The 12,200-nt window shown below is 47.2% G+C and overlaps 1 protein-coding gene across 1 annotated transcript in view; it reads right to left on the bottom strand.

The window, feature by feature from the left end:
* Positions 1–11,538, bottom strand: part of RAPGEF5 (Rap guanine nucleotide exchange factor 5) — a 179,989-nt gene extending 168,451 nt beyond the window's left edge. Inside the window, exons 1-2 of the mRNA XM_014937639.1 lie at positions 11,535–11,538; positions 10,103–10,902 (exon numbers count right to left, since the gene is read on the bottom strand). Coding sequence (XP_014793125.1) covers positions 10,103–10,902; positions 11,535–11,538 — 804 coding nt within the window. The remainder of the gene's footprint in view (positions 1–10,102; positions 10,903–11,534) is intronic.
* Positions 11,539–12,200: the final 662 nt, after the last annotated feature.

Here is a 12,200-nt window from a genome sequence, read left to right as displayed (position 1 = left end):
GCTCCAACAATTGCTGTCAAAGACAATTACAAAGACACTATTTATGAATGACTATCCTCATGACCATCCTCAAAACTATCACCAGTTTTATCAATCTCTTTCATACATGTGGATATCGAGAAATAAAGTGAACAGTTCTTTTAAACATTTGTGAATACTCTTCAGGCTGACAAAGTATAGTGCTACGATGGCACGTTTGGTGTAAGCTTTTACAGTAACCAAGTTTCATTTTTGGACATGATCGTGCTGTTCTTTGTGAACAGAAGATAAATTCTGGTTGCGCTTTCAAAAGTTTGTAACAATTAATCTAGCAGGATTATTATATTTTGTTTCTTTACTTTTTTTTCCCAACAAAATGCTACTTTAAATAATTCCTATGCACAATTCAGGGCTACCATGGACAGATGTTACAGTTTATCCTTCTTTAGCCGAAATACACTTAATTTTGGGGTAGGCTGCATCCTTACCTTTCTTCTTTGGCAGCTAAGTGCTAGATCCTGCTTTTGTTCCTTTAGGACTTGCTTTTCCCATGAGTTTGGCCTTCCCTAACACACACCACAAATCTCAGTTTGTCCAGCAGCAGACTCGCAGCCCACACCCCCAGACCCACTTTCGCTGCCAAGAGGCTTTGGGCGCTGCAGAAACGACAAACCGCAACAAAGCACTGGATTGTACTCGAGCTGGGACCCGGACCAGATCTAAGGGATTCTTTTAGCTCATTCCTTCAGCCATCTAGTGAACAGTAGCTTTGTGACTTTTGGAGCTAACGAGATGTGTGCATTGTTTTTCTCCCCTTCTTTCCATATTTTAAAAATCAGTTTATGCATCACTGAAGTGCATTCACCTATGGGATGAGAAGGAGCATCTGTTTAACAGTGTGCACTGGCAGTCTATGACAGCAAATGATTAACACATCCATCTGAAATTACAAAGCGTGTTAGGATCACTGAGTCGAACTGTCCTGGCCAGAACGTGGCCAGAAAACCACAATTAAATGCCTATAGTCTTAAAAACAAAACAAAAAAAAACGCAAATAAACAAAACCCAAACACCTGCTCTCCCTCCCCCTCCCTACCCCAAGCAACAACAATTCTTGGTGCTCACAAGTGGTCTGGACCTCAATTTTCTGTTGGTGTTTTTTTTCTGAATGTTGGTTGTTTGGAGTTTTTGTTTTAGAGGGTTTTTTTTGGACAGGCGGAGAGAGGCTTAATGCAAAATGCAGTACTTCCTCTGCTTTACTGCTCCTCAGCACTGACCTGCAGACTGCATACCATCTACTGTACCACGAAGGACATGGTTTGAGACACATTGCTTTGGCCAGTGGTATCACTGTAACCAGCCACGGCCCCTTTTTTGGTGCTTGTTCCACAGCCCCAGTGACGACGCTGAGACACCACAGAGATGCTCAGAAGAGCCAGCCACAGGAGAAGCTACCAGCAGTTCACAATAAAGCATACACATATAAAACCCACTCCATAACGAAGTAACAAGACTGCTGGAGAGCCTCTGAACTATTTCTTTCCTTACTGCTCTAACTCTCATAGCCCATATGTGTCTCAGACACGCAAATATTGAGGTATGAGGTTCAGGAGGCAAGGAAATGAAAGGCAGCCCCTCCAAATCAAGGGAAAAAAGAAAACTGCTCTCCTCACAATATTTTTAAATAGTCAAACTAAAAATCATCCATCATTTTAAGCTTTAATGGGTTAATTAAGTTCTAAAACTGAAGGCAGAAAAAAAGTGATTACTGATGCTATGAATACAGCTCTACTGGTATTTATATAGACTGAAGTGTTTTTTTTCTCCCTCAATCAGCAGAATATTTTCTTTTTGCACTATAAAAAGTATATTGACTTTTAATCAGTCAGCCTGCTGTGTCCTCTCCAGGAAAATATCTTGTGAAAAAGGAATTCATCAGAACAAACTGTATAATATAGTATTTAAATATTAATAATTGACCCTAGCTTAATACAGCAGCCATAAGCAGATCACTTTACATGGTCAGACTAACCCAAGTGGCCCCATAAGTTAACTACGATAAAAGACACCGTGACAATTATGAATAGCTACTGCCTTTTACACCTGGAACTGAAAAAAAATCAGATCCTGCTTCCATGGTTTTTAACTTTACAGCCCCAATGAATTCATCTTTATCCTTAAACTTTTGCCAAAAGCGCAGATACAATGAAAAATGTTTAAATCAAAAGGTATCACACGCATAAAGTTTATACAGCTGATACTAAAAAGCAACTTCACTTTAAATGCATGGACCCTATGGGGTCCTGATTTGAGGAAAAAGAGGTTTCAGAGTTTGTGCACAAAGAGGAAATAAACACACGGATAGCCCAGCTCAGCTGGATCTGAGGGACTACAGAAGAACAGACCACTCTCGCTCTGTCCAGAGCTAAAAGGTGTCCCATTTCATTTTCAGTCCTATAGGACCATACTGAACCTCAACTAACGCTGAAGTTCTTTTTCTAAGCATTAATATGAACCCCTCCTAGATGATGGCTCACATCCCAAGGAGACTACTTTGTGACCGGACCTACAGCACCTGGGGGCCTGGTGATGAGGCACAGGAAGGTGGTGAGACCCATCCTGGGGTCTTAAGTGGTTCAGCAGAGCCAGACCAAAAGTCAGAGCACCGAACCCCATCACTTTGTCCACTGGCACTCACACCCAACACCCACCTGGGGCGAGGTGAGTAACCAGGGGTGGACAACAGCAATTCAGCTATAACTGAGTAATAAATTATACACTATAAAGTTAAAGTTACATAGTATAAAGTTACATTGTATAAATATAAAGAATGAGCAACTTCCCCGCCCATATGCGAAATATTTCTTTGTTATATATTAAGTATAAAACATCCTTTGTATTACAATAACTTTCCATGAATTAGGTTGAAAAGCTGGCATATTCTGCTTTCCTCCCCCCCCTCCCCTTTTTTTTTTTTAAAAAAAAAGCTATCGCCATCTATTTTCAGCGTTTCCATCAGCATAAAAATGCACAGCTTGTTTTGCAATTTCCTCACGGCACAAATGGAATTCAAACCACCAGGGCCACACGAGTAACAACAGCTGAATATAAACCTTTAGCAGAGTTTGTCATAATTGCACGGTGCAGCGCTTGTTCATTCATCCTGGCAGCTGGGAAATGTGGCGTGAATTAACCAATAACGCAGGTTTGCAACCAAGCAAATTAAAGTATACAATTCCACAAGGTGAACTTTGTCCATTTCCCTTTAAATATATAACTAAGGGGACGATCACCTCACATTTAAATCGAGTCTTTCATCGTGATGTAAGAGTAGCAGTTTTTCAAATACTCCACTACGTTCCTTTTAATTCCAATGGAATTGATCTTACTTCCTACACAGATTTCCTTGATGGGTTTCCAAGCCACAGGCAACAGCACCACATCTGAGGATCCACAGGCCTCATCCCTTGGAAACAGGAGCAAAACCAAACGTGAAAGCAGCAAGATCCTTCTTCAACCAGAATTACACAAACTGTAGGGATGATCAGTGTTTTCTTTTGGAGCCCCTAATGAAGGTGTTACTACTAACACTAGAAAAGCAGCACTTAAAGACTGAGCATGGGCAAAATTAACTCAAGGTGTTTTCAGCTTGAGATTCATTTGGGGGGCAAGGGGATAAAGATAGGACCATGTTTCATAGCAGCCAACTGTGAGTCAAAGAGGAACTTAGCAGATCAACTGAGCAACCTGCTCTAGTGGGAGGTGTCCCTGCCCATGGCAGGGGGTTGGAACTCGAAGATCTTTAAGGTCCCTTCCAACCCAAACCATTCTATGATTCTAGGACATGCTCTGGCCAAAATAGAGAAAGAAAACCAAGAACCTGTCCCATAGCTTTGAGCAAGCTGCTGCATTCTTTTCCTGTGTTAAAGGGTCGATGTCAATTTTATGCACCTTCCATGAGTACGAGCCACATGATGGCACCTCTTACCCACACACCAGTAGTTGGAAAGGGATGCTGGAAAGCAGCTGTCAGCCCAGGCATCGCCAGCCTCGCACCCAACACCAGAGTAAGACCACTGGCAGTGGACACCATCCTGGCAACCAGACTGATCCCTCGCCTGAGAGAGGAAAAATAACCTTCCATTCTGAAAAAAATCATTAGGTTACTTCCTGGGGCGGAAGAGTGGGTTTGCCTTCCATTTCATTCAGCTGTAGTTAATCAAGCCCAGGCATAATTTCTCACATGTCATAACACATGGGCTAATTAAGAAGTATTCTCAATTTAGTAATTCACTGAACACTGACTATGAAACAAATTATTATGCAAATAAACACAAGAGCCACTGAAATTCCCCATCAGCTACCGTGGTCACTGTCACTAAGCTCTTTTACTCATTACTCAACATTTCACGTGTCACCAGTCACAGACCTGACAAGTTAAAGGATACTGTGAAAGACAATTATCTTAATCAAATACATTTAGCAGGAATACATAATAAGCCTGATTACAATAGGAAAAATTCAAGACTACTTACCGAGACTATTTTTAGCCACGTAATAACTGACAAAGTGATGGGAGTATTAAGTTACTGAGTAGAACTTCTATGGCAGGCTTTAAAGCAAAATGTCACCAGTATCAATCTGCCCACTTCGATAATACTTCTGACTGTAAAACTTTGGGTTCACTGAGCCAATCCAGTATTATTGTACCCTGATTTCAGCCAGTACAGCATCTACACACCACAGCACTCCATCTTTTTAATGCAGGAGAAACTCCAAAATTAAAACCTCTACTGTATATATAAACATAGGTACCAGAGCAACAGTTCTCCTGATTTTTTTTCTCCTCTGCTCATTAACAGCACTGGTCAAATGACCATAAAGGTGCTAATGAAACGTGCTGATGGCAGAACATTGGATGCATTGTCAAAACAAATGTAAACAGAATGGCATACAGGAAGGGCAGGTGACTTCAAGAACTAGAATATTAAGAAGAGGGTGTAATTAAGCAGCATGAAAGACAAGGTCACTCAGGCACTACTAAGATGAGGAGCTGCCAACAAGAACATGGACTGCTCCAAATGTCAGTTGTTGCTGGTGGGAAGAGTACAAGGTAGATCTATACACTTGGCTCAAAGCATAACTATCAAACACAAACATAATATAGCCATGGAAAGAAGTACTGGAAGTTCTGAGTATTTCCAGCAGGGACTTTGTAGTCTCCTGGTAAAATCTCATCTACAACACTATGATTTTCCCCAATCATGGAATGAATCGATTAGAGGAAAGTAACTTGAATGACATAAGCAACTGAAAGCTTCTTACAAGAGACGAATAAAAATTTAGCAAAATGTAGGTTGAGAGGTTCGGATACTTCATTTAATTAAAACAGATTGCATATAATTTGATTTTTTTTCCCCCTGCCAAAGAAGAGTTGCCTCCAACAGCATGACAACTGCCAGTGCCAGAATATATGATAGATATCTCTAATATGCTCCAACCCTCCAGCTATTTTCAGCTCAGGAACCTTCTGTGCCTGAGGAGGATTATGTATGTTCAAGACATTCCTCTTCCATGTCTCTCCTCCAGTCTCACCTTGAATTCATGTTAACATTTAGCATCCATACCTTAACTCCTGTGGTTTAGTCTCAACCTGTAACCTCACAGTCAGCTTACACCCTGACATACACGTACAGCAAGGCTGTCACTCAAAACAGACATAACGTGAAGACAGTCAGAGAACATTTGCCTGGCCAAAGACCTCTAGGAACATCATAAAAGTCATTACAGTGTCTCGGAAAATAAAATAGTTGTAGTATCTCTTTGACCTCCAGCAAGCCAAAAGGCATGTCTCATGGTGAAGGTTACTGGCCAGCAAGATCTTTCACAATATCAGAGTAACAGGGTTTGACACCATGACATCCAAAAGGTTTTCCAGCTCCACTGCTGTGACAAAGAGCAACATCCATGCTCATGTATAACAACAGTATTTTGCTTGTGTGTAAATGTTAACCTAGAAAGCAGAAGAGGTCATTAAAAATGTGTGTGCCCACATGTGTGTGCAAGGTAAATCCTCCTCCGACTCCTGAACGCCTCCCTGCTCTCCCAGGAGATGCTCAGGAGAGGCATTAGCTCCATTAAGAATTCAACTGAGTGTTGTGAGAAGGATTTTTGGTGTGATGGAGTGCCAGCTGCGCTGATGTGCCTGCAGGACCTCACCAGTGGTGTTCCTGGTGCTTGCAAGGGCAGAGACCTGTATTTCATTGCTAATTACAAGAAAAAGGGGAGGAGAGGACAACAACTGCGACAAGCACCAGGAAGAACAGCAAAGACATTTCATGACCAAAACACTCATGCTAACTACATGTAAGCTTAACCCATACCTCAAGGAGGCAAACTAAGAAACAGAAGGGTCCCACTTCCCAAAGACTTTGAGACAGTTCATGGCAGAGGGAAACTGTTCCATAGGGCACAGCAACCCAACTGCAACAGATCCCTCCTCTGCTCTTACACAAGCTTTGACACACACACAACTACCACAGCAAAAGATTGGATCATTTTCAGCTGTTTTATCCAGCTGAAACAAGGAAGCACCAAGCAGAGGCTGAGGAGTGAAACCCACACCTCACAACCCTCTGTGCAACCGCCGGTGCCATCTGGGACATCTGTGCTGCACCTGCCCTAAGAGGGAATTTAAGAAAAACCACCATCAGGGACAAGGCCAATATCCGGTTCAAAGTTCAGCTGCTTTAAAGAAAGCATGGGGCTTCCCTAGCAAAGGAAGTGGAGGTTAGTTCTATCTGTTATCAAACAGCCTCAGGCCGAGGACCGAGGAGCCCAAAAAGATTTAAAAAAAAAAAAAAGTTATTCCACCCCATACTGGTTTGCAAAATTTATTCCTTTTTTTTTTTTAACACCACCCTCTAGTAGGCAGTACTTTCCTCCCCTCCCCACGGGAAGTACTTGGACAGCATGCAGTGAAGTACATCCTTAAAACAATTATAGCACCCTTAACACTTCCATTATATTTTATTATCCACAGTCCCCAAGCATGCACGAGCACAGATTATCCCTGCTTTATAGATGAGGAAGCAAACTGCACTGCAGGCGGTCCCTCAGCAAGTCAGCATCAGAGGCAGAGCCCCTGCCTGGGGGTCACAGTGTTTTTTCTAGGAAATTAAACAAGCCAGAATTTCAGCTGGTCAGCATTTACTTGCAAACGGCTCACCTAAGTGAGCAACGATCCTGATGAAACCAGCTGGACAAATAAGACTCTCAGCTTGGTGTTTGAACAAACAAAAAAGCACAAAGAAAAAGTCACTAGAGAGGAAGAGCAGACTACAATTTTTTTTCAAAAGGGATAGAGGGAATGGAGATTTCATAAGCAAACAAAACCCTCCAAAAATTAACTTTTGATTGACTTGAAATATTTTGTTGAGGTGAAAAAAATAAAAAAGGAATCTTTGTTTCATATTTGTGTTACTCAACCTTCTTCCAACCTTACTTTAAGGCTTTTTAAATTTAAGAGCCATGTTTAAAGGGGAAAGTAACAAAAATAATAACATTTTTATTATTCTAATATATTCCCTCCCTCTCCCAAATACTGTCATTTTCAGGTTGAATTTATTCTCCACATTAAATAGAAATATGTGAAAAGCATCCTAAAATACCATTTCTGGGGGCGGACGGGAATCATGAGGAGGCACTACTGATGGAGCCAGCCTGCTCCCTGGAGAATCACATGTGTAGGGGAGACCCTCCATACACCCCAAGTGTCTGCTTTGTTTCCAAAGGGAACAAGTGACATTAACGTCACTACTGCACCTCTAGCACCACCTGAGCCTCAGAAGACACCACTAGGCACCCGCGTTGTTGAGTGACTCCAGCTGCAGGAGAATCCCTGCAAACCCAGAGCACAGCAGTCCCATTCTCCACAGAGAACCAAGCCACCCACCCAGAGATCCCACTGGAGCCATCTCCACACAGCATCACCCACTGATCCAAGATCTGCTGGGCTGACTCCAGACTGACTTACAAACTCACACTCTTCCCTCCAGCCTTCTTCCTGCCAGGACAGGCAGGTTCAAGAAAAACTTTGCAAGATGACCCACAGGGTACTGGAAAGCGAAGTCACAGATGACACCACCACTACATCTGTCATGCTGCGTTTGCTGGCCCGTGACAGGGCACATCAGCAAAGACAGGCAGAGCCTCAGCTGGGACTGTATGAAGGCAGACGGGACCAAGGCTTCAGCAGGCACAACCGAGGAGCTGCACGACCTAGGAGCTACCCAGGCTTCTCAGGCTGTTAACTCACCCACTTCAAATATCTACAGAGTGCATGTTCATATCACTCACTTGTCAAAGGCTTTCAGCAGCAGTGAGGAACAACCATGAGGATAAACATGAGCTTACTCTGCCTGATGTCTCCCTGAAGCATCATGAATCTGTTGTGCTGGAACGGTCCATCAGACCTGCTGACAAACCAGCACCGCTACCAGCAGTGGTTCTGCACCACTTCTTACCTCCTCCCTGCACACCTACTCCACTTCTCCAGTACTATGTTTTCAAAAGGGAATAAATTAAACTCAGGTTTCATCTTCACTGGACGATAGGCATCTGTCATAAACAGCCTGTTAGGCCAGAGCAAGACTTGACTATTTAAAATTATATGAATCCCCTTAGCTCCCTGCTCATATGGATGCTTGTCAAGTGGATTACAATTTCACCTGAATTATAGAAATCATTAGGAGTCTCCATACAGACTAGTCTTCATTCTGTGGGTTAAACTCACCTGAGGAGAGAAATTAAACTAGAACGGGAATCTGAATCAAAAAATTACCCAGAAATAGCCACTCTGCTTTAAATTTATATACTACCTTAACCCTATTTATCTTCCTTGCATTTGTATCTTCTAAGAACAAAGTATTCACCCAGGAAGTTTGGTTTTAAATTCACACCCTACTATATTTCACAACAACTTCCCCATAGGGAGAGAGAGCATTTATTTACAGGGGTAAAGTACAGCAAAATTGACGAGGGTACAAACACACACACCACACTGACTTCTCCTCGCACGGGCATTTACCAAAACCACTCAAGCAGCTCACTTGATGCCCCACGTAGACAACCCCAAACCCAACCCCACGCAGGTAAACCCAACCCCTTCGTTTCAGCTACTCAGGTGGTGGGTTTCGGTCCCATTTTGGCCCGCAAGCAAGGTGTGCTGTGACCTGCTGGCCATCATCTCACAACTCTGATAGGGCTCCAGTCCCAACTGGCAAACACCAAAGGCACCAGCAGCCGCTTGCCAGCGCGGTTCCCAGCTGTGGTGGTGTCACACCAGTGCTTCACCAGGGCGTCACTTCCCACCAAAGCCCGGCTGTACCATCAGCCTTTCTGAAATTGAGCGAAATTGAGTGAAATTTGACTAGAGATTCCCACAATGCCCACCTGACCCCAGAGCCTCAGCAGCCTGGGGGCAGAGGGCTTCCAGAAGGGCCTTCTGCCTTCACAAACTCCAGTGCACGCTGAAGTTCACGGCTTTAACACACCTTTGCACGACTGTCCAAGCACACCTGACACCCGGGCACATCCCCTCACACACACACCCCAAAAGGCTGACATTTCATTTTCCACCACAGGCGGGCCGAGCCCGGGGCCGGCCTGCGGGCACCCCCGCTGAGGGGGGCCGAACCCGGGGCCGGCCTGCGGGCACCCCCGCTGAGGGGCCGCCGGGCGCGGAGCCGCCCCGTCGCCCTCCCGCCTTCCTTCCCTCCCTGCCGCTCGCCCGGTGGCCACCCGCCGAGGGCCAGCACCGGTCGCCCGCTCCCCACCGGGATGGCTGCCCAGCCCGGGGCCGGCCTGCGGGCACCCCCGCTGAGGGGGGCCGAACCCGGGGCCGGCCTGCGGGCACCCCCGCTGAGGGGCCGCCGGGCGCGGAGCCGCCCCGTCGCCCTCCCGCCTTCCTTCCCTCCCTGCCGCTCGCCCGGTGGCCACCCGCCGAGGGCCAGCACCGGTCGCCCGCTCCCCACCGGGATGGCTGCCCCGGGCACCGCCGGTGGGCTGAGGGGGGGGTCCGGCCCCGGGCCGCCCTCCCTCCTTCCCTCCCTCCCTGACTCACCCGGCCGGCAGCGCTCTTCCTCCGCAGCGTCAGCCCGCTCCTCAGCAGCGCCGGCAGCTCCCGCAGCTTCTGCCGCAGCTGCACCGGCTGCACCGGGTCCGGGGTTCCGCCGCCGGGGTTCCAGCTACGGGCCAGCTCCCCGCCTTCACAAGGCGACGGCATCTTCACGGAGCCCACGGCCATGCCGCATCCCTGCCGGGGCTGGCGGTGCAGCACACCCCGCTCTGCCCGCCTTCCCCCCGTTCGCTCGCTCGCTCCCCACCCACCCACCGGCGACGGGGACACGGGCGGGCGCTCGGTACGCACCGCGCTGCCGCTCCCCTCCCCGCACACGGCCCCCGCCGGGCGGGCAGGAAGGGCCCCGCCGGCCCCTCCGCCTCTCCCGCCCCTCCGCCGCGGCTCCGGCGGGGAGAAGGCGCAGGTAACGAGGAGGGTGGAGGAGGCGCGGGCGGGAAGAAGGCAGAAAGTCCTGTTAACTCCTTTGCGCTCGGGGGCCACGGCCCCACCTCTCCCAGCACCGAGGGACACGGTGCGGGGGCGACACAAGGGTGAGAGGCGGCGGGTCCCAGAGGAGTCGGGGCTCCTGCAGGGGCTGGGCGGTCCCGGCTGGCTCCTGGAGGTTGCCAAGGGCGGGCTGGAGGAAGCCCAGAGATGAGCCTCGCTGGGGCTGGAGGATTCCCCAAGGTCCCCACCCGCCCTGGGGGTCCCCAAGGCTGTTAAGGGGCGAAAGGCTTCATCGCTCCCCTCCCAGAGGATCCTCCTCTCAGTGAGGTGCTTTGTCCTCCATGCCAGCGCTGATGCTGGAGAAACAGAGCAGTTGGTCCCAGGTGAGAGGCTTAGCTCCCAGTTGTTCAGGAAATCCCTGGAAGGGAACCCTCAGTGCCAGAAACCAGTTCCTTTACTCTTTGTAGGAGATGAGTTCCAGGTGCTCGTCTGGAATTCAGCTCCTTGAATTACGAGGGTTTTACTTCATCTCTGGAGTCTGCCTTCTCTGCCTCAGTGGCACAGGTGCTGCTTCCCCTCTGCCAGCCCCTCTCCTCACCTGTTTAGAAGAAAGAACTAAATGTAAGATGGGGCTCACCTGATATATATATAAATATATATATACACACACATATCTGGCTCACCTGATACATATATACATATCTTCTGCCTCAGAGCTACAAATAAGGCTGACCTGCTCTTCCAGGTTGAATTCAGCGCTGCCTAAGTGTCTGTGTAAACAACATTATAAATTAAGCCAATCTCACAAATACATTATGGAAAGCTGTCACCCTCTCCCACCCAAGAGGTGCCGTTGGTTTCAGGGATTGACCCTAGTACTCGTCCAGCCCCACAGGGAACTGGCTTAACCTTGCCAATAAAAAAACAGGAATATTTTTTCCTCACTGATGTGGTCTCTAAACCAACTCCTCTGGAATCGCAGAGGTACCCATAGTGGAAGGGAGGTGGCAGATGTGCCCAGGCTGTGTTTGTCATGCTGAGATGCAGAATGGCCCCTTCCAGTGTCAGTGTGACGTTGGGTTATCTGTCACCTAAACGCAGCAAGAGGAACCTGCCCTTTCAGCTACACTGACCTGACAACAGGCTGCTGCAAAAAGGTGATCCTGCCTTTGCATCCTCCCTTCACATCCCTCACGTGGGATCTGGTAACCATCTGACTTCAGTCAGCTGATCGATCCGGTGGAAAAATAACACCTCCGAAAATAATGAATTTTCCATTGGCCAGACAGCTGAATTGATCCACCTTGTGACCACAGAGCCGCAGGACTGAGGAAGGCAGACATCTGGATGTAGGGGAAAGCAGAACTGCTCCTTTCGGCAGCCGTCTGTCATTAAATCAGTGTATATGCCTTCATGAGCAGCACAAACCAGGCCAACCCAGGTACTCCTGAAAAAGACAGGTTTTGTCCCAGCTGCATTCTTCTGCCACCTCTTTCCTGCCAGAACCAACAATCATTGCCCGTTACATGAGCCAAATCTGAAAAGTTAAGTGCAGAAAAAAAAAAAATCAGCTATTTTAGTGGAGTGATATGGCCCATCACCTGATGCCTGTTGCTGACACAGACAGAAAAGAGACAGGAACATGACAGCCCTC

Source organism: Calidris pugnax, unplaced genomic scaffold (assembly GCF_001431845.1).
Source record: "Calidris pugnax isolate Ruff unplaced genomic scaffold, ASM143184v1 scaffold11, whole genome shotgun sequence".
Classification (NCBI taxonomy): Eukaryota; Metazoa; Chordata; class Aves; order Charadriiformes; family Scolopacidae; genus Calidris; species Calidris pugnax.
This window is presented reverse-complemented; position numbering and strand designations above follow the sequence as displayed.